Here is a 27,468-nt window from a genome sequence, read left to right on the forward strand (position 1 = left end):
CACTAACAAAGGGGTTACCGCCAAAGATATTTAGAGGTCCTGCCAATAGTATGGGCCTTGAACGTCACCCATAGAAATTATTATGGTCTTGGACTGCTTTATGTTTTTCATGTTGTATGACATTTGGAGATCTCAATAAAAGTGTTTTTGATATTTTTCCTGTTAAGAATATTTATGTACATTTATGTGAACGACAAATAACAGGAATTGTCTTTTCAAAAGATATTATTGTTGGACCTATAAGGTGCATTCCGTTTTGTTTATGACTATGTTGATTGAGTTGTCAGTGTTCGTAGTACATGGAATGAACTATATCAATAGTGATGTAGAACCGCCATGACTCACATTGGTAGTCTGTTCAATCACAATATTATGGTTGATCAAGTTGGGTTATGAGCTTATATGATTTTATAGCGTGCCTAATGTTTTCGTACAAAGCAACTTGAGTTATAATGTGGGCAAAGTGGGAGAATGTAAGAGATTAATGGCCCTCATTAATGTGACGGCTTAACTTATACCTCTCGCTTTTAATGAAATGCATAATAACTTCCCGACTCTTTCACATTAATGTTCTTTCATTAATGGTGATAGATGAAACTTTCGTTTAAGAAGTGGAATCGGTCCTCTCTCAGACTATGATGTTTGTTCGGCCATAACCATCAATTAAGCTGGGCATTTAATGGTTTAAAGTCTTGAAAGAGAAACTGTTCCTCACAAGAGCTTCCGCTCTTTCAACCGTTTTCACAGTTTTTCTGCAATGGATCCACGTACGAATCTTATATGTATGTTTGTTTTTTCCGCAGTATGTTTTATCAGTGAAAAACATGATAGTTCAAGATCCTAATTAATGTTATTTATAATGAATGTCTTACATTTCGATCATAATTTTTTACTTTTCTGACTCATTTCATCAAGACGAATTAATAATTCATAAAAAATTAACCCGAAACTAACAAATGTGAATTTTTTTGAACAAAGACAAAAGTGACTTTCATCCCAAACTAGCCTACGGGTCATCTTGGAAAGGGGGTCCCTTCCCATGAGTTTTTATTTTTGTTAAAAAAAAATTGAATCACTTTTATAGGAAGAGAGTAAAAGAAAAAGGGGTTTTGTAGGAAGAAGGTAAATTTAAATAAAAATAAAGTCACTTCTTTAGCCAAAACAACCATCTATTTTAACTAATTATTGTTCATCTTTATTCAAAAAAAATTGTATTTCGATCTTGGCTTCTTTGGCCGTCCGAAAGTTAACAAAATTTGAATAAGCTAGTTATTTTCGTTTTTATTAAAAAACAAAGGTTTCGATGTTTTTTTTTTTTACTTTTTAAAATTTTTCTCATCATAACGACATAATAATTCAAAAAAAAATGATACAAAACTTACAGATACATTTTTTTCAAATATAAGAACAAAAAATGAACTACTCTGAGTACCATTTTTAATTCCCAAAATCTTTCACGAATCTTTCCGAAGTGTTTGTTTATGTACGTTAGAGAGAAAACCCCCTCTCTCTCTCTCTCTCTCTCTCTTCACACACAAAACCCTCTCTCTCTCTCTCTCTCTCTCTCTCTCTCTCTCCCCACACAAAGATCCCAAAATCCTTCACAAATCTTTCCGAAGTGTTTGTTTATGACCGTTAGAGAGAAAACGCTCTCTCTTTCCACACACAAAATCCTCTCTCTCTCTCTCTCTCTCTCTCTCCACACAAAGACTGCAGTTGGGCGAAAATGGCGAGGGAGAGAGGGAAGCTGGTGTATATGGTGTACAGAGCGTTGAGCTACGGTCTATCGCCGATGGTGCACCTTCACGTACGGTGGCGCAGGGTCCGAGGCCTGGAACACCCTCTCCGTTGGCCCGAGCGCCTCGGCCGTCCTTCTCTCCCTCGCCCCGCCGGCCCTCTCATCTGGTTCCACGCCGTCTCCCTAGGTTTTACTTCTCTCTCATCCCATACGTGCTCTCTATGTGTTAGTTAGCGATGGATATTCTTGCTTCTGTTTGCTATATGGAATACTCATCACCTGAATGTTTTATGTTTCATTCAAACCTAACGGGGTAGTGTTTGTCAATTCGAATTCTGTTCTATTTGTGTTGTGATTGTTGTTGTTCTTGATCAGGTGAAGGAATCGCTGCAATTCCAGTGATAAAATGCTGCATAGAGAGGAGGCCAGATATAAATATCTTGATGACAACAACGACTCTATCTGCATTGTCAGTTGAAATCTGATTCGTTTTTGTTTTCAATTATATTCAGTTGTTCAGATTATGGTGTTCAATTTATTTTATCCATGTTTCGCCAAGCGACATCATCGTACTAATACCATCTGAAGTATTATCTGGCTTTTCCTATTGTATTTGTTATGACTTATGAACTTAGATAAGCTAGAAGAATCTCACTATCGGCGATGTGTAGTGAAACTTAACATAAAGAGGTCCATTTTGTGGATTGATGTGAGTTATAATCAATATGTTTGACACATGCAAGGAATACGATCCTTTCTTAAACAATACAACCAGTGTTGTAAAAATTGGCCCAGGCAAACATCTAGGTGCTGAATTTGGTTGGACAAATCGGATGATTAGTCAGCAGCTAGGCAGAATTAGTTGGTGACAAATCAACTAGGCGGTTGGGCAGGATTAATCGGATAATTAGGTGGCTAGGCGGGATTAATCGTGGGGGTTAAATACGTAATTTTGCAAATCTAAGTGGTCAGTTGTCGCGGTAATATACTATAATGGTTTTAATGTAGTTTTAATATCATATATACTTACACACTATGCAGTATAAAACAATTTAAATCTAAATCTAAATCTCGTCTTCTCTGCTTGTTTCTGTTGCAAACCGACCAACGGTCCCATCTGTCTCTCGCGTCTCTCTGTGTCGTCTCTCTCTCATCTTTTTCTCTGTTGTCTCTCGTCTCTCTTCTCTGTTTGTATGTAGTTCACTGTTTCTTTTCATCTCTTTGTTGTGAAATAAAGTGAAATTATGTGTATGTAGGCTCTGGTTGTTGTGAAATTATGTGTTTATTAGTTCTATTTCCTCTATTTGGATGTTATTTAGGCACTAGGCGCGTTGCTTGGCCGGCCGACTAGCGCCTAGCGACTTTTAGAACATTGAATATAAGTGCATAAAATCAAGAGTGATAAACAGAAGAAGAATTGAGAAGAAAGTATATATGTGGGTGTTCTTGCATTTGGTCTTATTTCCTTAAGTTTTTTTTTTTTGGATGTTGTGCTTGATGCCTATGCTAAATTTCTCAATAAGTTGTATACAATTCCAATTTCCCTGTTTTACCGCAATAATGGAACAACTGCTATGTTAGGAAAAATGACCCTGCTTTGGGAAACTAATAGTTTTGAAGCGTGATTGAGTGATACATTTGTTACAATAAAACCTATGGATAACATATAAAGATCTTGAGCACTTGGTTCATTTTGGGGATAAACTATAATAATCTTGTTGAAATGGTATTTGGCAGAACAATTGTGGGAGCCTCTCCTTTGTATTAAGAACTAAATGATGTGGAGTAGTTCAATTTTTGTTTTTCTGTGCAGTACAGTAATAGAGAATCAGCTTCCAAGTGGTGTCATATATCAGGTACTTATTCATTGTGTTTCTGACATGATGATTTGTTCCTCGATGCTTGTAGTTGTTTTTAATTTTAGTCTCGTGCTATCCTACTTGATAGTGAAACAATATTGATTCAAGTTATTCAACTCCCTGTTGAGCTTTGAAATCTTTGATCATATCGAGTTTTCTTGCCCCTGATGAATGTTTCACTTCTGATTTGTTTTATTTCCTTCAGCATCTACACTATTTTATTGACACTCACTGAGATTCATATCTTTTTTAAACTTGTATTTAGGAACTTTTGCCAAGTCAAATCAGAAACATGTTCTATACAAGTATTGAACTACCATGTAATTGTACTGATAAAACATCATGGAAGTGTCATGTTAACCTGTTTTTACTGGCTCTGGAAACTCAAAAAAAGATTCTTTTGAAGTCAAGCATGGAAGTTTCATGGATTATACTGATCCATGAAACTGAATGGTGTGCTCATTATCTTTCCCGTTTTGAGTTGGTTGTCTTATTCTGGCATGTGTCTCTTCTTCTTTTCCTCATGGAATATCAAAATTTGAGAAATCAAAGACCTGATAGATCAAGTGACGTGGCTATGAATTCACCATGATGACTTGCCATTTTCGCCCATGCATTGTAATATTTGTGCATTACCATCAAACTTTCATCAAATTACTTGTGTTCTTAACTTGAAAATTTGACGTATCATGTGGCTCATGTGTACTCTAACCTTTTGGATGAATCAGTTTGCCCCACTTGACATACCTGCTTCTGTGGATACTTTTCTTGGCCATTGGAAGCCAAATGCTATCATGCTAATGGAGAGTGAACTTTGGCCAAATCTAATCATTGGTGCCTCCAAAAGTGGTGTAAGTTGTTATTTTTCAAGGAACTGAACTTTTTAACATGTACATGCTATTGGAAATAACAAATGAGTTAGTGTTCCCAAGCAAATGTACTTCAACTAGGTCAATATTAAGGGTCTTTATGGAATGGTGACAAATTCGTTCGTAAATTTACTCAAGCATTTTTGCAAAGTGTAAACTTCTCTATGCATGTTCCTTGTTTTGTTCTCAGTTTGCCTAGTTTTCTAATGTTTGTAGATGTGCTTATTTTTTTGTATGTAATATCAGCCCCGTCTATTGTTTTGCCCTGCAAATTGTATCAGATTGCATTAGTGTTGTTAAATGCTCGGATGTCAGCGAAATCCTTCAACAGTTGGTCTGGACCTCTACTTCTTCCACTGGCTTCATTAATGCTGTCAAAATTTTCCTTGATTTCCCCATTGGTAAGTTTCTATCGTTCCTTGCACTCAGTTGCATTTTCTGTTACACTTCGGCTAACTCTGTTTCTATGTTACAGAGCACTATGCAGGCTCTCCGTTTTCAGCTTCTGCAAGCTCCCCCATTTATCATTAACTTCTCCGGTGACTTAAAATATGGTATGCAAAGTCATTCAGACTTCAGAGTTTATGGGTTGCCTCTGTGAATGGTCCATAAATAGTTTCTTGTGTTTTTTTCCTTGAATCAGTATGGTGACCCTTATCTGGTAAGGATAAGAATACTTTTATGGTTTATGGCATACCTTCGAAAGTCATTAAGGAATGCGAAATATTAGATCATTTTATTTCCGTTTTGTACATATGTTGTCGTAAAAGAAGCTAAATTTGGTCAAAGCTTATTTGAGGCTGCTAATTCTTTTCATCCAGCAACTGAAACATTTGACTTGTCCGACGTGGACAAGAGAAGCATTGAAGATCTAAGGGTACAGCTTGAGTCTCGACGGGTTTGGATGGCTTCTTCCATACATAGGGGTGAAGAAGAAGGTTAGTGAGTGATAGATTCACTTGTTATTTATTCTTTCTGCTATTGTTTTGATCTGCTTGAGCAAGCTTACAAGAAGCTGCTAGTCTGAACTTTGCTTATGGGGCTTCCAATGAGCTCAGTCTGAATCTGATGATCTGGAATCGGTCAGAACTGATTAAACCTTAGATGCAGGAGACAATTAAACTGTAAACAAACAAGAAAGAAATCTCCCGAAGAAAATAGAGAGAAATGTCATGTGAATTCTTCCATAGAAGAAATGGAAACATAATCACTCTTCGATTTCAAATAACTAGAATGACATGCTTTCCTTATTAGTCTTCGGAAGTTCCAAACTTGTTATTCTCCGCGTGTCTGCTCAGTCTCTTAGGGCTGCAGCTCCCAGTGTCTGACAGTCCCAATCCGAACCAACTTGAGCCAATTTAGGGTCTGGGAAGCCCCTTAGAAGAACTTAGGTTGGCGCAAATTGGATGGTCTTATCTGGACTTACGTAAGTGGAGAGCCAACTTAGGTTAAGTACAACATAGAGAAATGATCGCTTGTAGTATGGTTTTTAATGAGGCTGACATGCGTTTTTATAGAAAATGCGGTTGGTACTTGAAGGTCAGTGGCCATAGACCCATAGCACGAGATCCTTTACAAAACAAAATATCCCTATAAACATAATTTCTACTTGTTTCATTCTCGATTGGAGACTCTAATTTCAAGAAAATATTAAAGCATTTTTTTGTTCATATCCTTGGTTGTGCTTTTTTGATTGCCTTCACCTTTTCTGCACGTGGAGGATTTTGACAATTTGTTGAATCTCATTAGGTATAGGTACCCTAATAAGTTCAAATTTTTCGTAAATCGATTATAACATCAGCTTTTAAATTTCCAATAAGGTTAGCCTGGGCCATGGTTTTGAAAAACGGCCGTTCCGCAACGGATTTTGGAAGTCCCGTTCGGTTACGGCGACGAATAATGGTGTTACAGGAATTCATAGGAGTAACGGCCGTTTACGTAGAGGGAATCGGGGTACAACGGCCGTTACACCCTGTTACAGTAGTTCCAGGTAGCAGACAGCCTATGTCTTCTTCTTCGATTTTGGCACCTTGGTAAGTTTTTTCCCTTCTATGGGTTTGATTTGGCATGTATGGGCTGCAATTTAGGATTTTTAGTGAGAGATTAGAGGTTATTTGGGGTTTGAATCGTTGGATTGAGATTCTTGTAGGTTAGTGTTTTTTCCTGGGTTTCTTTGTGAAAACTGTTCAACTGAGGTAATAGGGGGGAGAGAGAGAGAGAGAGAGAGAGAGAGAGAGAGAGAGAGAGAGTAGCCATACTTGGTTGGGAACTGGGTTTCAACTTTCGACCGATCAAGGGAGGAGGAGGGGAACGTCACTGTATATAACGTTGTGGGTGTATTGTGGGATTTTATTGAGTGCATTTCTCATACCCAAATTATTGTGTACCATTATCATTATTAAGCATAAAAATTACCTTTTCCGATTAGTTTATAATTTTTAGACACTTTAATACTTGTATTTGTTTTTTAAACATGTGTAGGGATATTTAATGCATGAGATTTTATAGGGTGTGTGTTGTGTACCAAATAATTGTGTCCCATTAGTTTAGAATTATTTTCATAATGTATATGTTTTTTCTTGACATTATTTGGATTAGTGTATCAATGGACATTAGTATTCCCTTTCTTATTGCGTAAATCATCTATCATAGTACCAATCCTAGTTTGTTAGAAAGGAAAATCCATCTCCTACGAAAATTTCAGCATTTATTGCCTCAAAACGCGACTTTTGATCCAATCTTACTTGCAAAACTACTTCTAAATGTCAAATATTGGTCATATATCTCTAGAAAATATTCAGTTTTTTCAAAAATAAGGTTAGAACATGTTTATCAATGGTTTTTTTTAATCATTTGATAGTGCTTTAAAAAAATTCACTACTGCGGTCTCCGATATCCGTTACACATTGACCGGTACCCGTTACCCACAACCGCGACCGTTACGCCAACCGCGACTTAAAACCATGGCCTGGGCCTTATTAGCTTAGCTCCACCCATTGGCAACAGTCTCATGAAGCTTGAGTTGTGCACAAGTAATGGAGTGTTCAGACTATGAGCGAGAGAACCATATGTTAATGCTTTAAAGCTTTTGACTAATTGCATTGTTTGAACAAACCATTATGAAGCGAACCCCAACCTACCAAATGGAATATGAATACAACAAGGGACACCCTAGTATTTTAGGCTCCAAGTAGTGGCATAGCAAGGATTATGCATCTGTGGACTGTGGGGGTGCTATGAAACACAAACTCAAACCAAACCAAATAGTGGCTTAAGTTGGCTAAATGAATCCGTATTTTCTGTTGAGCTATGTTGAAGGCATCGTGTTCCATGATATTCAAGAAACCTAGATCCTTTCGAACTACCGTCTCTAATGTCAATTTTGGTCTACCCTCCCCTAGGTGTGGTACTCAACCGTAACCATATCACTCCTAACTACTACATCGGTTGATCTACAGTAAACATGTCCATACCACCTTAATCAATTTCCTCTCATCTTATCTCCTATCGGTGCTACAACTACCATTTTGCGAATGTTCTTGTTTCTAATTCTGTCTCGCAAAGCCTTACCACATATCCATCTCAACATTCTCATTTCAGCTACACTCATTGTACTCTCATATTGTTTCTTAGTAGGGCCCAACATGCCGTGCCCTATTTATCGAAAATATGACAACAATAATATTTTTGAATTTGCAAGGACATCCCCTCAACTATCACGGTTTGTCAACATGGCCCCCTCAACTAAAAAACTCATCAACCCCACCCCCTCAACTATCAATACTCATCAACATCACCCCTTGTGGCAAAATCCGTTAAAAATTTGGACGGAAACGAGTGAAAAGACAAATATACCCTTCATATGTTAAAAAATGGTTTTGTACTTGTAAACTTTTTTCACTCGACACCTCTTCGACCAGAATGGAGAAAATGAAACAAACCCCCCACCCCGCCCGGCCCGGCCCGAGAAAACGAAAAACCTTAAAACCCACATGTAATCGATCAATCTCATTCTCAATCTTATTGTTTGAAACCTTCAAATTGCATCCTAATCTCATCTTCTCACTCGAATTTGGTTCACCTTTGAAAACCCTAAAGCTTGGACGAACGAGCTCGTTTCTGCGATGTCCACCCCGTAAGTCTGTATATCCACCATGTACGTATACATCTGTACATATTTTTTCATTTTAAGTTGTTAAATGTTTTACTCGAAAAGTGCATGCTTTTACTCAAAAAGTTGGGGTTGTGAACTGAAACTGAAACCCTAAAAGTACGAATTAAAAATTGGGGATTTTCTAATTTTATGTATATATGCATGCGATTGTGGACTCAAACCCTAAAAGTATGAATTATGGGTTTAAAAAATTGGGGGTTTTGTTCGGGTACTTAAAGAATTGGGTTTTTTTTTATAAATATTTTACGTATATATATGCATACCTTTGTGAACGAACATCGTAAAAACCGAAAGAAGTAGATAGGAGATGAGTGGGGGAGGGTAGGGTAGGTGGAGGAGAGGAGAGGATAAAATCTGGAATCTGGAATTGGAAATCATGGGGGAGTAGAGAGGGCAGTAGAGATTAGAGGTGAGAGAGATGGTGGGTTTTCATTTTTTTTTTTTTGAGAGAGAGTATAGATATGGGTTTTGGTGTATGTAATGCACATTTAAGAGGTATAAATACCCCATGGCTATTTACTGCCCAAAGCCAAAGGGTATTTTCAGGTCAAATTTTGTTTTTCCGTCCAATTTAGCCTATAAAGTTAACATTTCTTAATAGAATTGGACGGAAGGGGTGATGTTGATGAGTTTTGATAGTTGAGGGGGTGAGGTTGATCAGTTTTTTAGTTGAGGGGATCATGTTGACAAACTGTGATAGTTGAGGGGGTGTCCTTGCAGTTAAGCCATGAAAATACTAATGAAACTATGATATTTATCAGTAAGGTTGCTAATGTAAGTTCATACAAGAGATGACGATAAGTATTCATGTTTTGAAAGCTTTGTATGCTACTTTCATTGTCATTGCTTGCAAATTTCTCACTCAATGTACGCAATCATGCTATCACTTGTCCATTGGTCAGCGTCCAGTTGCGCCGCTGATTCTGCACATAGTTTTAAGAAAGTTTTAGGTAAAACTCTGGCTAATGGTGAAAGTAAAAACAAATCTAGCGGGGGCAAACTAATGGATGCATGAGGGCACTTGCCCTTGTTGGGGTCATGCTTCCTCCGCTACTGGTTCCAAGTACGTTACTATAAAATATAAAGTAAGTTATTGGAAGTGTCCATTTGATTTTTTTTTTTCTTTCTGGTTTTTCATTCATTTTGTGCTCACAATCTAATGTTGCCTATTCCCTATCACAAAAAGAAATTCATCATATTAAGGGGGATATTATTTTCTGACTTTACATTCTGTCATCGAACATGAAATGTTAACATCGAACATGAAATGTTAATGGAGTGAGTTGCTCCTTTCTGTTGTCACGGTGTAATTTTACTCAATCAGCAATCAAGGGGTTATTTCATGTCTGATTTAGCCTCTCCTAGTCTTTGGAAGCTCTAATGCATGTAGTAACTGTATGAGTTTGAGTTGAAGTTGCTATTGGGTGCTCTTGGGCAGAGGCTAAAAGACTTTGAGCTGAGTCTAGTTGATCCCTTACAAAGCCACCTTCCCACTTCTTTATTGTGAAGCTCAATCTTTCTTGAAAGGCAAACGAAGGTTTAGGTGTAAATCTAAATCTTCTAAAGTAGAGATAGCTGGAACTTGGAATGGCCTGGTCATGTGCATGTAGGAAGAGATGAGGTGACTGTATGGAAGGCGAATCCCTGGACAGAGTGAACACTATAGTCGTAAATAAAAAAATGAAAGTCAAGAAAGAAGGAAAGCTATGGGATTCAGTGGTTTCAACGGAACCTGAATCAACTGTGAGGAACAAGGGTCGTATTAAAAGTATACATGAAATGATGGCAAAATACCATAATGGCTGAATGACCTGCTGGCCAAATGACTGTATTGCTTGGACCCCTAGCCAAATTACCCTATTACCCATTGCTTACTGCATTAAACTATCCTGGTCTGAAAGGCTGGAGTCCCTGTGATGGTATTTATACTTTTGTGTTTGACAATCTAGTAACTAACTACTTGTACATGTTTTTAGGGAAATATATTCATACATATAAGTTCACATAGCAAGTAAGAAAATAGAAATCTGTCTCTTTTGTATGCATGTAATCATTTACTCTGTATAATGTCTGATTCCTATATGAGCAAACAGTTTGATGAGTGACCCATTTACCACCTTCAATGCTGAATTATTTGGAATTTTGGCTGATGTACAGCTAATGAAGGGTGTTGCCAATATGGATTTGGAATTTTAATGCCTATAGAAGTCTGAGGCTGAAATTTGACTACATCTCATGATTTTTAGACCTTCTGTTTGCGTAGCTATGTGCTGTTTACTTGTCTCTCTTATTCAAGGTTGGTTGGTTATTTTTAATTTTGTTCAACCTTTTCTATAGTAGTGAGTCTAGTGACTTTTCTCCACTGTCATTTGGTAGCAGCTGCTCTTTGCTGGAATAGCATCTTTAACTCAGAAATCTGATAGAATTGTGGAACTTCTCTAAGTCTTATATTTTGTTGTAATAAAGAGAGAGTGTGTGTGTGTGTGTATGCAAATTTATATACACCAAACGTCCATATTTGTTGAAATTGAACATTTTCAGTTTGCAATATTTCCAGCACAGTACTTTCTCTTGAGTTGTGCATTGCTCTTTGGTGCATAATAGCAATGACAAAAGTTAAAAAAATCACTATGTTTCCTCCTTCGATCCAATCTTCTTATCTATTTATTTGCCTGTCTTTCTCTTATCTCTTTGCCGGAAGGGATGGGGAGTGGGGTGCCTTTCTTATGCATGTCATAGTGCTTTTTTTTTCCTGTACGGGCAACTAAAAAACTTCCTTTCGCTGACTAACTAATGAAGCCTGTTAGTTTTGAAATTTTTGTCTGAAATTCACAAAGAATGGATCCACAGTAATGCTAGGAGTTCACAAAGTGCTAAACCAAGTGCATCCTGACATAGTCACCATTGTTGTTCCTCGTAATCCACAGCATGGACAAGAGATTGCACAGGTAAGATGCATGTGCCTTGTCCTGCCAACATTTATGTCATGGTTTCGAGGTGGCATGTGTTATCTAGCTTGAACATTTGAGCTTTCATGCCTGCTTTCCAAAGTAGATATCTAGCAATGAGTTTGTGATTCAAGGACTTCATCATCTTTACTGCTTACAGCTTACACATACAGCTCCTACTGACGACAAACACTTGAGCTGAATAAAATGATCTAATCTAACATAAATTTCCTCCCATGCTATGGCTGACCAATAGAGGGAGGATTGGCATGCCAAATCTCCTTCCAAGGATTCAAGGATGAAATCTGACCTTACCAAAACGATTAGTAATTTCAACTTTAAACCTGTCTAATCTATTTATCATTAAGAAATAAAGAATTCAAACTTGCCTAATTTAGCAAGATTTCATATTAGAACATCCCTCTGTTACCCAAGTAGTCACCCAGTATAAAATTGCTAAGAAACTCTCCATGTCACTGAATTCCCAAGCTTGCAAAAATGTCGCATTGCTTAACTCCAACTCATCCCCAGAATGAAATAAGTCTGCTGGTATAGCATCTCTATCCAGTATCCACCATAATGCTATAATGCGGGAAGCATCATATTCTTAGTCTTGATCTCTCTTTGTTGCATGAACATAAGGATGACCCCAGGGCCATAAAGCTTGTATTCTCATTTTATTTATCTATTTTATGGAATAATTCCCTTGCTGCATGATAGAATCTGCAACATCCTTAATAATGCAGGAACTGCAGAAAGAGGGAGTGAGTGTAGCACTAAGGTCTCGTGATGACAAGCTTATGCCTGGAACAAATATATACGTGGTGGACACATTAGGTTAGTAGTTGTTGATTTGTTCTCTCTCTTTCTCCCTCTCTTTCTCACTGTCATGTTGCGCCTGCATTTTGTAACCTTTTTCATTGATCTGATGGCCAACTTGAGAAGTGAAAATCTGTGTCCTGCGACAAAACATTAACTATTCTGGTCGATCATGTCTCGTTTTTGCAGGCGAACTAAGATATTTTTACAGGTTAACACCAATTGCTGTTATTGGAGGTTCTTTCTTTCCTGATTTAACTGGTCATAACATTTCAGAAGCAGCTGCAGCTGGGTGTGCTGTTTTGACCGGTCAGTTTTCCTTTAAAATCCCTTCTCATTTTCTTTGTATGTGCTTTTGATAATTTTAGGAGCTTTCTGTACAGGTCATCATGTTGGGCATTTCGCCCATATGGTACAAGAAATGAAACGGTTAAATCCTCAGTCAGTTCTCCAGGTGCGAATAAACCTTTTTCTTGTTTGTATAGTGAGAAATTATTTGTTATGCATGATAAGTCCACTGGTCCTCTTCAATGTGCAGTCTGGATTTCTATATAGGTAAACACCATGATGCTTGAAGTCTGTTTTGGGATTTTGTATTTGGCAACTACAGACCTTAAGGACATGATTCTTGGCATAGTTGTTGCAATAAAAAAAATTGTGATTGGAGTTGATTCGATCCAAGCCCTGATCAAGCCCTAATAAAAAATCGTATAACATGTTATTGGATTTTCATTGGGAAAGAGAGGGTTTTTACGTTCAATTGTTTGCCAATTGGTGTGTAACTGTCCATAAATGCTGAAAAAATGATATTAGATGAGGATGTCGGTTGGCACGATCTACGACCAAACAAACACAAAACATGGAACTCGACACAAGGACGCGTCGATTCGGGAAAATTGCAAGACACAATAGTTGTGCGACACTTTGGAAACTTATAAATGCTTTAATCAAGTGCGAGGAATTACGGAGAACACCACTACTTAATTTCAAAAGCGTATATATATTAGAGGTGGCAATCTCAACCCATATCCGCCCACTTATAACCCACCCATATTTCATTACGGGCTGTAATTGGGTTAAACCATATAAACCCATTTATATATGGGTTTATGTGGGTTGCAAATGGGTTGATAATGGGTTACATTGGTTTGGGTCCAAGGTGTTAAAAATAAACCGATGGTCCAAAATTAGTGAAGCTCGTGGGCCAACCTATTGTTTCCTTCATATCTCTCTCTCTCTCTCTCTCTCTCTCTCTCTCTTTGAAGACGCAAGGAGAAATCTTCAATGTCGGCTACTGATCCGTACCTTGGTAAAATTTGTTCTCTCATTCGTTTCATCTGGAAGCCACGTTCAAATTTTTGGATATAAAAAATCAAAATCGAGAATGCATGCATCAAAATCACCAACATTTAGGGATGATTTTATGCTTGTGAAATTTGAGAAAACTATGAAGGAGACGAGGGACACCGCTATCAAGCTGTTTGGGAAGAAGATTGCGCTGCTGAAGAACGGCTGGAATCCATCGGTCTCTGGCGAGGACTTTGGTGGGTATTCAAATTTCTGGGGCTGAATATGGGAAGTCTTGTCATGATCGTAGTTGTTTGGAAGTCAAGAAGGTTATCACTTAGCCGACCAGGGGATGAACATTGTGAAGAGGAAAAAGAAGTGGCAGCTGATTGGGTCGGGGCGAGTTTTTATGGGTATGACTTGACCCATATTCGACCCGCCAATATCTAACCCGTCTATATGTCCCATATTTAACCTGCCCATATTCAACCCATAACCCATTTTGACCCGCTCAAATCCGCCGAAACCCGCTCGTTTGCCACCTCTCGTACATATCATTAATTGAACACCCAAGATAGCATTCATTTGACAATTGCATTTTGAGACTTGCAAAATAATTGTAGAATGTTCAACTACACGTGAATACGTGATGTATTATATGATGATGTCTCAAAACTAATTTGGAGGGGCATAAGTTGTGTTTCAAAGTACACATAACGCAATTATTATGAAGAGTCTCGTCATATAGCATCACGACCGCAGCTTGCCAAGTAACCTGAATAAAGTGGGTTTGCCAATATCTCCCTAAATGCGTAAGCCCAAGTTACTTGGTAGCAAGCTAGTTGTGGTTCACGCAAGGTCCTTATTGCAATCTATGACCGACGTGGCCCAACAACTTCCTTGGTTCGCTCTTGGGTCCAATAACATGAAAAAGTTGGTCTATCCACAGAGCTTAAAATGTTTCAGCCCAGATGACTTGGTAGCAAGCATGCGTTGGTTTCGTATGGCTTTCGCACTTTTAGTATCCCAAAAATGTGAGATTTCACCCATAAGACGTGCTCAGAGGGGTCGCGAAGTGTTTCCAAAGTTTCTGCATTGTGTCGGTAAAATGTATGATGGACATCTCATGTTTGAGAAAGTCTCATCTCTGGAGCTAGTAGATAGGCTGTAGTTGTACTAGTAGGTATCACTTTCCAATTATTGAAAAATATAAGATGGAATAGTGAAAGGCTGAAAGCACTCTTGATATGAAACAAGTTATCTGCTCTAGTTCCGTGTCTTACTCTGCTTTCCTTAATTTCTTTTGAAGCTCAAAGTATATGCTTTCATAGCATATAACGGAGCAGGTTTTCTTTCTCCTTTAGAAAAATGAGCAGACGGTATACTCTCTCCGTGTATCCTCTCCATAGAAATTTAGTCTCCGAATTCGTACTTATAAAGTGACCAGTTCGTCAGTGGTCTACTCAAGGTTAATCGGTTTGCATATTTTCTTTTTTGTATCCAATTGTTCACCGTTCATTGTTATGTTGTAATTTGTTTGTTTATACATCCATTCATTGTTTTTGAGAAGTTCTAAAGTGTCACTAATCTGCAGGTTTCAGGGAAACTAGAGCTTGAAAAAGCTCTTGGTGAACTCTTCAGGAACTCGACAGTTCTGGAAGCACGTCGTGCAGCAGGAAGACAAGCATTTCATGCTTTGTCAAGGGGGGTTATTGAAAATGTTTGGAATCTATTACATTCCCATGTTTTCAGAAAATCTCTATGTTAGGAAAGTTGCCACCTACAGAGCTAAAGGTAAGCGTGATTTCTTTTCACGTATAATTTTATGTCCTCTTCTTTGTTTCCCTTAATTCATTCTCTAATGCACAACAATTGGTTATCGTTGTCTCCTGGTAAACGGGCCATTTTTAACTCTAGCTAGGTTAGGTTAGGAGCAGTAATTACACAATGGCAAGATTTTGTTTAGTGTGACTTTCTTGTTTTTTATCTATGTTGCATGGAGAGTGATACTAGTTGTTACACGGCCTTGGGTAGAACTCAATCACAAAAGCTAGTTATTGAAGTAAGGGTGCCCTCACGCTTATATACTATATATTACTTTGGTATCCAGGCAATTTGGGACTTCACTTCACACCCACCCTTACGCATAAGCGTGCTCACTTGACAACACATGTTGCGTACAGGCCCCTTCTATTTTGTTTATATTTGATCATTATGTCTCTTATGCTCATTTATCTCCATCTCTTCGTGCATTTGCCACTTTGGTGATCTCTCCAACCAATGTTTTATGTGCTAGAAATGGGTCATTACCTGGCCTGGAGATGCGCTGTCGGAGATGTAATGCATGAGACTCGCACAAATCCCGCACAAATCCCATGTGCCTCCTAAAAAGTGGGCTTGTGTTGTCTCACAGAAAGAGGGTTTTGACCCAAAGTGATGAACGGCAAAGGTTTGCAGTGGCTGGGCAAGGGTTTGTAGATGGTGGTAGGACTGGGTAGGGCTGTCGGAGCTTACAGATGGGTTTTGTTTCAATTTTGGGGTTTTCGGCGAGGTGGAGGTTTGCAGTGGGGTTATGGCTAGAGTGGTGGTTTAAGATTAGGGTTAAGACCCTGCTCTGATACCATGTTTAGGAAGGAAAAGTGTGTAGGTTGATAATTAACCCTCACACATATAATCTTTATTTATATTAAACAATAACTCCTTACAAGACTTAGATAACCAATGTGGGAAAACGTCAAATACTAACAATATCCTAACACTCCCCCTCAAGCTAGGGAGTAGACATCAAAAAGTTTCAGCTTGCTACATAACAACTTTAACCCCCTCAAGCTTTGTGGGTAGGGCTGTCATCAGTTGTCATTAGGAGCAGACATAACTCCCCCTTATATACATGGGCACAATGAGATGCAAAACTTCGAAGAAAAATCAGAGAAAGCTCAAAATCAATGAAAGTGCCAAACACATCGGCACAACAAAGTGTGAAGCAAATCAAGTAAAAGAAGGCACCCATCAAAAGCAAAAAGGGCATAAAAATATTCAAGATAGCTGCTAGCTCTCGAAACCCAAAGAAAATGAAAATCCCTATTATCCTTTCTTTGTTAAGCCAAACCTTGGCCGCGTTACAACCCAAATAAAGTCCTTTCAGATTGAAAAACACAACTTGATAACAAGAATCCTAAGCACTAGGAGAAAACAAGAAGGAATGGCAAGGCATTTTGTGAATCCCGCAAAATCCATGCTGGGGCTTTTTTGAAATTCTTGGGTTGTCATCAGCAATTTGGGGCATGGTTCGTGATAAACATTGTCGTGTTTTGACAAAATAATAGCAAAGAAAATCTTGAGTGAGCATCACTTGATGGAGCAAAAACAATTTCAAAGCCCTGAATGGGAAAATCATCAAAACTTGATTTTATCATGACAATTTCAAATACCAATTGTGAGGCATGTTTGCCGTTTTTCAAACCCTCAAGTAATCGAACTCCTTGTCTAGTCAAGGTCATCATTGAGAGTCAGGTCTTTGATAAAGGGTCTTTTTTGTCTTTTGAGTCATCTGGGCCTTGTCCAAAATCACTCAAAGTCATCTGTCTAGTCAAGTCAATATCTTGAGGCCCCAACTCATGAGAAAAACTCCAATACATGGAAGAACCAGCGCTTATGCTCATGGTCAAATTAGTTGCTGGAACTATCAGTGGAATCAAGGAAAAGAATCAAAACTGGGACTCATCACCCACTGGGGCATGTTGGCACAATGCCATGCGCCCAACTTCAAGACTGAGGCATTGACAACCAAAGCTCAAGCCCTGACTCCAGCTCAAACACAATTCTCATTCTCATCCAAAGACAAGCTCCAACCCTAGCTTAAAATCCAAGCCCCAACTAGGAACAACTTCAACCCAAATCCAAAAGTCCTTAAAATACTGGTCCACTGGCTAAAGACGGTAAAGCAAAAAGGATACTTAGACGTGTCCCCTATTTTTCAAAAAAAAAAAAAAATAGTGTCGTCGTTGTCAAGTCTCAAAGCGTGACCGTCCTGAGGGACATCTTTCAATCATCTTCCGCCATAGATTTAGCTTTGTCCTCTGGGACATCTTTCAATCCACTTCTACCATAGATTTGGCATTGTCCTGATGGACATCTTTCAATCATCTTCCGCCATTTATCTGGCATGATGGACATTTTTCAATCGACTTCCGCCATAGATTTGGCATTGTCCTGATGGACATCTTTCAATCATCTTCCGCCATAGATTTGGCATCGTCCTCTAGGACATCTTTCAATCCACTTCCGCCATAGATTTGGCATTGTACTAAGGGACATCATTCGATCGACTTTCGCCATAGATTTGGCATTGTCCAAAGGGACACCTATCCATCACCTTTCGCCATAGATTTGGTTTTATCCCTTCGAGACAAACTGACTTGCGGCACCCCTCAGGGTTTAATCGCATTTTATCCCTTTGAGACAAACTGACTTGTCTCGTTGGATGTGACCCCTCGGGGTTTAATCGTATTTTATCCCTTCGAGACAAACTGTCTCGTCTCGTTGGATGTCACCCCTCGGGGTTTAATCGCATTTTATCCCTTCGAGACAAACTGACTTGTCTCGTTGGATGGCACCCCCTCGGGGTTTAATCACATTTTATCCCTTCAAGACAAACTGACTTGTCTAGTTAGTGTGTTTTATGTTACATCTTCCACCTCAAGAGCATGGCGTCGATTACAACCTTTTCGCCTGTTTAATTATTCCACCCATTGAGCACGACCTCATGACTTAAATGTTTGTACATTTTTACTTGCATTTGATTTTGAATCAAGGATTTAGTAAGGTTCAAATTGGGCTGTCTCAATCTTTGGGCGTCACTCGTATCCAGACATGATGCCGAGCGCCGTCCAAAGAGAGGCAATTGTAGACACCCCAATTTGGACTTATTAATCATCCTTAATTTGTGACCTTGAGGCTCCCCGATGATGAAACGGAATCAAAATAGGACTTGGCTGAAGCTTGAACGATGTTTCTTGATCTTTTTCAAAATCAAATCCTTTTTTTTTCCTGACACCCTGAGGGTAAAATGGGCACACATTTCAGTGTAAAAAATATATTTGAATGAAACCAATTGGGTTAGAAAGAGGACTCAACCAGCTTCTAACGCTTTGAAAAAGACCCAAAACTGAGTTCGGGAATGTCCGTGGTGCCCCTCTGAAGTTTGGCAGCCACTCCTGAGTGCTCGGGAGTGGTCCTGAGCGCCCTGGAGTGCCACTCTTGAGCGCTCAGGAGCTCTGAGAGGCCAATGCATGTTGAGCTTTGACCATTGACCATGGCTTTTTCAGATTTTCAAACCTGCACGTACCAGAGGCTTGCTTGAGCCAGCAGGAAGAACAACCATCACATTCCCCCCCCTCCCCCCCCACAAACTATTTTCCATTTTATTTTCTTTTAATTCAAACATGTTTATCACTCCCATATAAATACCCCCTCATTTAGCACACAAAGGGTAGGAAATTTCTCACCCTAAGTCTCTTGTTTTCTTTGAAAAACCCAGCCTTCAAACCTCTTCTCAAGCATTTTCAAACTTTCATTTTCAAAACAATTTTTAAGAAAAATCCAGGAGTCTTAAGCAATTCTAATACTTCATTTCATACTAAATCAACCCATTTTCAGCCTTCAAATCCATCCAAGAAGTCAAGTTCAAGCCAAGAAAAGGTATAAACTTGGTTTTTCCAAGTTATTCCACTTCTGAGGGAGATCAAGGGCTTGTACCAGTTCCTTCATACTGGTTATAAGTTCTTTTGATCTTAGTTTAACAACAAGAGCAAAAAAAATAAAATAAAAAATTCTGGGCTCACTCTTGAGCACTCGGGACCATTCGTGAGTGCTCAAGAGTGTTGAGACACCCCAAAAATCACATTTTTTCATTATTTGTTTTATTTAAGATGTTTTTGTAGATATTGAGTGTGCACTGGTCCTTCTAGAGCCCAGTTAGGTTCATTTTTTGTTTGCAAGGAAGTGATACTTGGATATTCAAGGCCCGTTCTTGCTTGTTTGAGTTTATCACTGAGCAAACTTGCCTAAATATTGCTTTAATCCATATATCTGTGTTTGTATATTCTGTTTACTGTCAAAAAGTGTTAAGATCTGTTTTGCAAGAGCATGGTGGTGCTCCTGAGCGCTTGAGACCTGTCATGAGCGCTCAGGAATGATTCAGTAATACCAGTTTCATTTTCTGTTATCATTCATATTATATCATCCCGTTGTTACATCCTGTACACAGACACATGTATACACTTCACTTGTTGTACCTGTAAATACTTGCTAACTGCATTTTGTGAAATAAAATATTTTCGATAAATCCAACAAACGTTGAGTAGAGACCGACCTCGTATCGGGCGAGAGGGGTGCCGTAAAACCCTTCTCCACTCGTAACCTGGCTTCCGAACCCAAAACGATCTTTGGTTTTCAAATTCAAAAATCATTTTCAATTAAAACGGTTTCATGGATGACAGACCTCAAATCCGGGTGGCGACTCTTTCATTTTCAAAAATACATTTTTGGGCCACCGAGAATCCGGGGCGGGTAGCCCACACTTATCATCCACAGACAAATGGACAGGCCGAGCTTGCTAATCGGGAGGTAATAAAGCACATTCTCGAAAAAACGATTAACCCCAACCGAAAAATTGGTCACTCTAGTTGACCGATGCCTTGTGGGCATACCGTATCTCATATAAGACTGTCTTGGGCGCTTCGCCATATCGGCTTGTATACGGTAAGGCATGCCACCTTTTGGTTGAATTGGAGCACAAGGCGTGTTGGTCCATAAATTTTTACATTTTCAGTTGCCCACAACCGGTACTCATCGCAAACTGCAATTGAATGAACTAGAGAAAATTCGGCGTGATGCTTATGACAACACGAGCATTTACAAGTCGGAAGTAAAGAATTTTCATGATAAAAACATTCAAAGGAAAAATTTTAAAGTGGGTCAAAAAATGTTATTGTATAACTCGAGACTTCATCTTTTCCGAGCAAGTCGCGTTCACATTGGGAAGGACCTTATATTGTGAAAACGGTTTTCCCTCATGGGGCAATTGAAGTGGTGAATCCCGCGAATGACAACGTTTTTAAGGTAAATTGTCAATGGTTGAAACCATTTTTGGGGAAAGCTTTTGAAATTGAGGAAATCATCGAGGAATTAGTCGATCCTGTTTACGCGGACGACCCTCCCATGTGATTTTTTGTTCTTATAATGGTTAAAGTCTAGGAGACTATAAATTCTTAGAGTTTGAGATAGCTCCTTTTTGTTGGTCCGGTATAGCCACCCGTTTCAAGCTTATGTAGTTGTATGATTAGCTCTGCGGCACTTTAAGTGAGAGGCGGGGAGAAAAGTAGTACCCGTTCAATCACGTCACGATTTGGTGAATTTTAAATACTCGTCAATAATTTTTGGTGCTTGGATAACACAGGCCAAGTAGTACTAATGCCATTTGTCTCTTAGTAGGTAGTTGGATCTTAAGTCTTTTGCAGGGTGAACATGCTACCACAACAGCCTTGGTGGATTGGGTCTAAAAGTCGGGGTGAGTGAGGCATTCAGGAGCCCTAAGTATGGGTGCGGCTATGTGTTGCGGTTGACAAACTCCACACCAAAACTGGCACGCCTTACCATATACAAGCAGATAAGGCAAAGCGCCCAAGACGGTCTTATATGCGATACAGTATGCCCAAAACAACCGGAGTGACCAATCTTCCGGCTAGGGTTAACCATTTTTTCGAGAATGTGCTTTGCCTCCCAATTAGCAAGCTCGGCCTGCCCATTTGTTCGTGGATGATAAGTCGTGGAGACTTTGAGTGATGCCATACTTTCTCATGGGGGCCTCAAAAGGCTAGTTGCAGAAGTGCGTGCGTGCCTTGGTCGCTAATGATGGCTCGGGGCATCCCAAACCTTGACAAAATATGCTCCTTCAAGAAGTCAAGCACCACTTTGGAGTCATTAGTTCGAGTGGGGATTGCCTCCACCCACTTGGACACGTAGTCCACCGCCAATAGGATGTAAAGATAGCTGTGGGAAACGGAAACGGCCCCATGAAGTCAATGCCCCAACAGTCAAATACTTCCACAATCAAGATATTGGTGAGGGGCATCATATTCCTCCGAGTCACCGTACCCAATTGTTGGCATCGTTCACAAGTTTTACAGAATTCAAAACGCATCCTTGAAAAGAGTCTGTCAATAGAAGCCGCATTGAAGGATTTTGGCGGTGGTCTTCTTGGCGGAGAAGTGTCCACCACATCCCTCGGTATGACAAAAGGACAGGATTCCCTGTTGGTCGTCATCGGGGACACATCTATGGATAATTTGATCAGGGCAATACTTGAACAAATAAGGATCATCAAAGAACAATCTTTTCACCTCAATTAAGAACCGTCTCTGATCTTGGGGAGTCCAATGGCTCGGGAGTTGCCCCATGGCAAGATAGTTGATTATATCCGCGAACCATGGCAACTTGAAACACCAAACAATTGCTCGTCAGGGAAAGTATTGGTAATCGGGAGATTCGAGGAATGGTCATCGAACTCCAGAAGAGACAAATGGTCGGCAACCACGTTTTCCACCAAATGAGCCGCGCCTTAGCATCTTGCTTTGTGAGTAAATACTTAAGAACGGTCGGTGAAAACTACGATAGGAGAGCCAATCAAGTATGATCGGAACTTGTCCAAGGCAAATACCACTGCAAGCAACTCGTTCTCGTCAGTGGAGTAGTTCATTTGAGCATTATTCAAAGTCTTGCTCGCGTAGTATATCACACAAGGGTTCTTGTCCCTTCTTTGCCCTAATACCGCCCCCACGGCATAATCAGTGGCATCACACATGAGTTCAAATGGGAGATTCCAATCGGGGGTTTGAACAATGGGAGGGGAGGTAAGACTTGATTTAAAACTTGTTAAACGCCGCCTCACACGCACTAGTTCATTCGATTGAATTGTCCTTGGAAAGGAGGTGGCTCAAAGGACGGGAGATGACACTGAAATCTTTGATGAAGCGCCGGTTTGCGTGCCCGAGAAAAGATCAGATATCCTTGACACACTTAGGGCTAGGTTGATTGCAACATAATATGCGGAAGTCCGGAGTCGAATCCACAGGGAGCACGGTCATAGGTAGGTGGCGCCCCTTCCTCCGCCTCCCCAACTGCGACGGTCTTCTACTTTTGGGGAGACGATGTTACAAGGGATGACGGTCATGAACCAAAAACTCCAAGAATTAAAAAGCACCAACCAACAATGTAATTCCAACTCTCAATCCATCTCGCGGCTAGAGGCTCAAATTGGTCAGTTAGCCAATGCACTTAACAAGAGAGAGGAGGGTAGGCTACCTAGTAAGCCGGTTACCAACCCCAAAGGCCATTACCAAGTTGACCATCAGCATGCGCCCAACCATTATCATGAGCGGTCACAACCCTTCGAAGTGGCCTAGACCGTCGGGTTGTAGACACTAGGTCCGTAGAGGAAAAATTCCAAGGGCAAGATGGTAAATCCTCATCCTCTAGGCCTAAGGGTATGGGCACTATTCTCGAAGAGGAGGAGGTTACACCTCCTATCAACTCCTGACCCCGCTCCTATTTCCACCGCCTCTATTGTGGTCCCACCTGGTGTGCCACGTGTTCCTTTTCCTACGGCCCTTAACTGATCTCCTTCTTCATATTCCAAGAAGGCCGTGGCTAATGAGATATGATCGAGACTTTCAAACAAGTCAAGATCAACATTTCCCTCCTTGAAGCTGTAAGGCAAGTCCCCTCTTACACTAAATTTGTCGAGGACCTGTGTACCCAAAAGCATAGAACTCGAACCAATTGTCACGAAAAAGGTCCTTCTAGCTGAGATCTGTTTTCCACACTTCTACAACCCCTAAGTTGCCTGAACTTGGTACCTCTGCAATTTCTTGTGTCATAGCAATCACCTCATATAAAGGGTGCTCTTGGACCTTGGGGCAAGTGTCAATCTTATGCCATACTCTGTGTATGAGCAATTTGGGCTAGGGGAGTTGAAGCCCACCTTGGTGATTTTGCAATTAGCTGACTGATCCGTTAGGGTCCCAAGTGGTGTCATAGAAGATTGTTGGTCAAGATTGACCAGTTTCTCTTCCCTACAGCCTTAATCATCATCGACACAGAATTGGACCAAACGGTTTTCAGAAGTTCATGATACTTTCACGTATGGGAGAGCTTCCATTTTTAGTTACTGTTGGTGATCTTCCTTGCATTTAAGCATGTCTTTCATCTGATAGTCATGTATTTCACATGGTTACAAATATGCGACTCCGTTCGTTTAAGGGTTTTTGGATTTTGGATTCTAATCATTATCCTATTTCTCTCCAATCATTACTCTCATCTCTCTCTCTCTCTCTCCAATCATTACCTCTATTTCCAATCATTACTCTTTTTCTCTACACTCATTACCTACAAATCCAAATCCAAAATCCCAAAACGAACAGGGTCTGCATGATTAATATTGTCTGTGCGGTTCTCATAAGTTGATATTCAACAATCTATACCTTTGATGAGGGTACAGTCTGTTATTTTGAATTAGCTTGGAAAGAGTAGAACAATACTGATTTGCATCCAAACAACACCCTAGTTATGATAAATTTGGGGGTAAGGATTGAAAAGGGGACGATGGCCTTTTGCATGTTTTTTGTTAGGAGAAGTTGTAATGAAAATTTTGGAACTATGTATATAAGTCATTGCCTGCATTACTCTTGATAGAGGTGCCATAGTCGGGGTTCGATTGGGGCTCCAGGATCTGGTCGACCTTGTTTTAGTTTCTTCTCCTTATTCTCTTTTTGGTTAGTATATCTTGGGCGATTTGATGATTATCTTACAGTTTCGAAGTGTTTTTCTTTACTTCATTGCTGCTACTTTATTTTTGTTTATTGGTGCTATTTTACTAGGCGACGACTATATGTTTGACAAAGAGAGGGAGGGAGACATAAGGTGTGGATCCAAGGGCATTTTTTGCAATGGTACTGCAGGTATGTAATTAATCTTAATTTGTTTGGTTTCTGTGACATAGAACAATGAAGAAAATAGATTACTCATAAAATCGAGTAATGATCTGTGACAAATCAGTTTTAGCCTTTCAGTTGTCCCTCATTTTGGTGAAACAAAAGCTCTCATAAATCCCATCAATTGTGTAATTCTTGCTCAATCAATTGTGTAATTCTCAGAGCATTGGATCTTGCGGGCCTACCGACGTTGCAATTAGGGCTGTCAAACAGATGGAGGGATGCAATGCGAATTATGTAGTTTAGTATCTGAGTAAAGTGCCATAGGTCCGTGCCTCAATCATGTACTTCTTGTTTTAGTCTAATGCTTGGTCCTTAGAGCTACTTTTTGCCTTAATTACCTGATGCTGGCTTTTGGGTCTTTAAGAGAGGAAATTTTAGCAACCTGCATTTTTCAACCAGGACAAAAATTGACAAAGAAATTTGTGTTGATATATATTTTTCCTCTTCACAGTTGACTGGCATCTATTCCATTGTTTAGGTTCTTAACTGATGATATGTGACAAAATGGTGGGAAATTTTGGATTCATTTTGGGGTCAAATGAGACACAGAGAGCGTGATGTAAATGCTGCCCTATGGGTAATAGTTTCTTTGTTTGGCGTTTTCTAACTCTTTGCAAGACAAGCTACTGATTTCTTTCCCTTTGCTCTCTCCAGAAGAAAGGATAGCTGAAGGAATTAGTTCCGTATACCACTGATATGAAGAGAATTTCTTTAACGGTTTGAGTTCTAGTTCTGCAATTGCGAAATGCCTTGATGCATTTGCAGTGGTATGGATCCATTGGATTCATAGATTGATTCAAAAAAATTCTCGCAACTTTTTTCACAGATTCTTCCTCTTTTGTGAAACAAAAAATGGTGAAATGACTGTTCTTAGGTAACTGTTGGCACCCCCAATACTCTGTCTTGCGTACATACCCACCTTGTTTTCAAATTTGGGTCACGTGAAAATACAATGAAAAAGAAATAGTCATTGCTCCGAAACATCCTTTTGTGTTTGCTGATACTTTGATGTATGAATGGATACAACGTTTGGAGCTCTTCAAGGGATTGCTTTACATGGATATCTCCTTTTGCTATTTTTCTGCATGTATTAAAGTGAATTCAATAGTTTTTCTCTGGTAAATTGTTTTTTGTTCAGTATGAGAAAGAGGACATGAGATCTGTGTTCTTCCTGTAACTATCCAATTTCTCATGTATCGTAATTCTATGTTCTTTTCGTGCATTAGTGATTTTCTGTGATTATCATCCCCGCCATGTTTAAGTTTACAGCTTCTAGTCACTCGCTTATGCTTATAGCAGGTCTCTAATTGCATCCACTGCCATTAGGTTATAGCTGGTCTCTTTTCCAGCCCCATCAGATGTTAATTTCAAATTCAAGTGCTTATGTCCTTTTTTTCCTGTTAATGCAGTTGAATGGGCACCTGAAAATGCAACTTGGGGTCCTAGGGCCATGGAAAGTGGTGCCCTCTCTATTGAAAATTAGGCAATTTCTCGACAGTGATTCTTACAGCGGGAGGCTAAAAGAATTATATCTTATATTTAGATGTATGCATCTTATGGAGTACTAGTGCATGCCCGTGCCTGAAGGCACGGCGCAACACGTTTCGGTCATACGCTTGGTGATGGGGAGAGAGCGAGGGAAAGGAATGTGCTGGTCCTGTAGTGATTTGATCACATTGTTACCTAGGAAAATGGATGTGCTGGTCCTAACGTGATTTGATTTGATCAAACAATACCATTTAAACGAAAGAGGAACAAAGTCCGCGCAACACGTTTCGGTCATACGCTTGGTGATAGGGAGAGAGCGAGGGAAAGGAATGTGCTGGTCCTGTAGTGATTTGATCACATTGTTACCTAGGAAAATGGATGTGCTAGTCCTAATGTGATTTGATTTGATCAAACAATACCATTTAAACGAAAGAGGAACAAAGTCCACAACAAATAAACTCTCAATTAGAATTCTTTTTAAAAAGTGTTGAATTCACTTTGCCGTGTCCCCAGCATTTCCCCAGACATGTCTTCACATGTTGTTACCATCATGTCGCCTATCCTCGTAGTATCGGATCACAAAGTCTATTCAAAAATTAAAAGAGCTACACAAAAGTGGGCATAAAGAATTAATTCACTCCCCACCATTTTCACTCTATCAAACATGTATTTTAACAAATACAAAGTGAGCATCTTTAAAAGATAAATAACAAAAGATATAGATAAAAAAATTCCTATCTTAAACTGCAAAATCGATTTTCTTTTTTTAAACAGCAAAAAAATTCTCATCCTATAAACAACAATTTTTTTCCCCGTAAGACTCCCATCAAAAAAATTCTCATCCTAAACAGCAATTTAGGCCATATTATTTTTTCTACAAGAAGACCCTAAGGATAATGGGAGTCGCACCGGAAAGGGAGAACCAAATCGATTTTGTGAACAGCTGATTAGTGGAGGAACTTTGTAGGTGTTTTTTTTTTTTTCCGGAGTGCCAAGGAGTGGATTTTGCGGGGAGAGAGAGAGAGAGAGAGAGAGAGAGAGAGAGAGAGAGAGAGAGAGACAGAAACTATGGAGGAAGGGAGAAAAGAGGAAACACGATGGAGAAGAGAGGAGGAGACACGATGGAGAAGAGGAAAACTATTGGGTAAACAGGCGTGGGAAATAGATTGGAATCAATAATTCAATCCAACAGCTGTAACCTATTGAAATTGCAATCCAATGGTTGAAAGAAT

The 27,468-nt window shown here is 39.5% G+C and overlaps 1 protein-coding gene across 9 annotated transcripts; it reads left to right on the plus strand.

Moving 5' to 3' along the window:
* Positions 1-1,564: 1,564 nt before the first annotated feature.
* LOC131318410 (probable 3-deoxy-D-manno-octulosonic acid transferase, mitochondrial) lies at positions 1,565-26,497 on the plus strand. Of its 9 annotated transcripts, XM_058348133.1 has the most exons (16): positions 1,583-1,925; positions 2,114-2,207; positions 3,552-3,594; positions 4,326-4,448; positions 4,748-4,867; positions 4,942-5,020; positions 5,288-5,404; positions 11,491-11,588; positions 12,335-12,425; positions 12,597-12,716; positions 12,791-12,861; positions 15,289-15,488; positions 24,632-24,712; positions 24,908-25,012; positions 25,200-25,307; positions 25,403-25,913. In XM_058348133.1, exons 1-12 carry the CDS (start codon positions 1,727-1,729, stop codon positions 15,460-15,462), a joined length of 1,329 nt encoding a protein of 442 aa, XP_058204116.1. In that variant the 5' UTR covers positions 1,583-1,726; the 3' UTR covers positions 15,463-15,488; positions 24,632-24,712; positions 24,908-25,012; positions 25,200-25,307; positions 25,403-25,913. The 9 variants fall into 9 exon arrangements, with proteins under 9 accessions (XP_058204111.1, XP_058204118.1, XP_058204119.1 ...); XM_058348127.1 differs by lacking the exons at positions 25,200-25,307; positions 25,403-25,913 and adding an exon at positions 26,158-26,497; XM_058348132.1 differs by adding an exon at positions 20,195-20,321 and having other exon boundaries at positions 24,908-25,913.
* The last annotated feature ends 971 nt before the right edge of the window (positions 26,498-27,468 follow it).

The sequence above is a fragment of the Rhododendron vialii genome, chromosome 3a (genome assembly GCF_030253575.1).
Source record: "Rhododendron vialii isolate Sample 1 chromosome 3a, ASM3025357v1".
Taxonomy (NCBI): domain Eukaryota; kingdom Viridiplantae; phylum Streptophyta; class Magnoliopsida; order Ericales; family Ericaceae; genus Rhododendron; species Rhododendron vialii.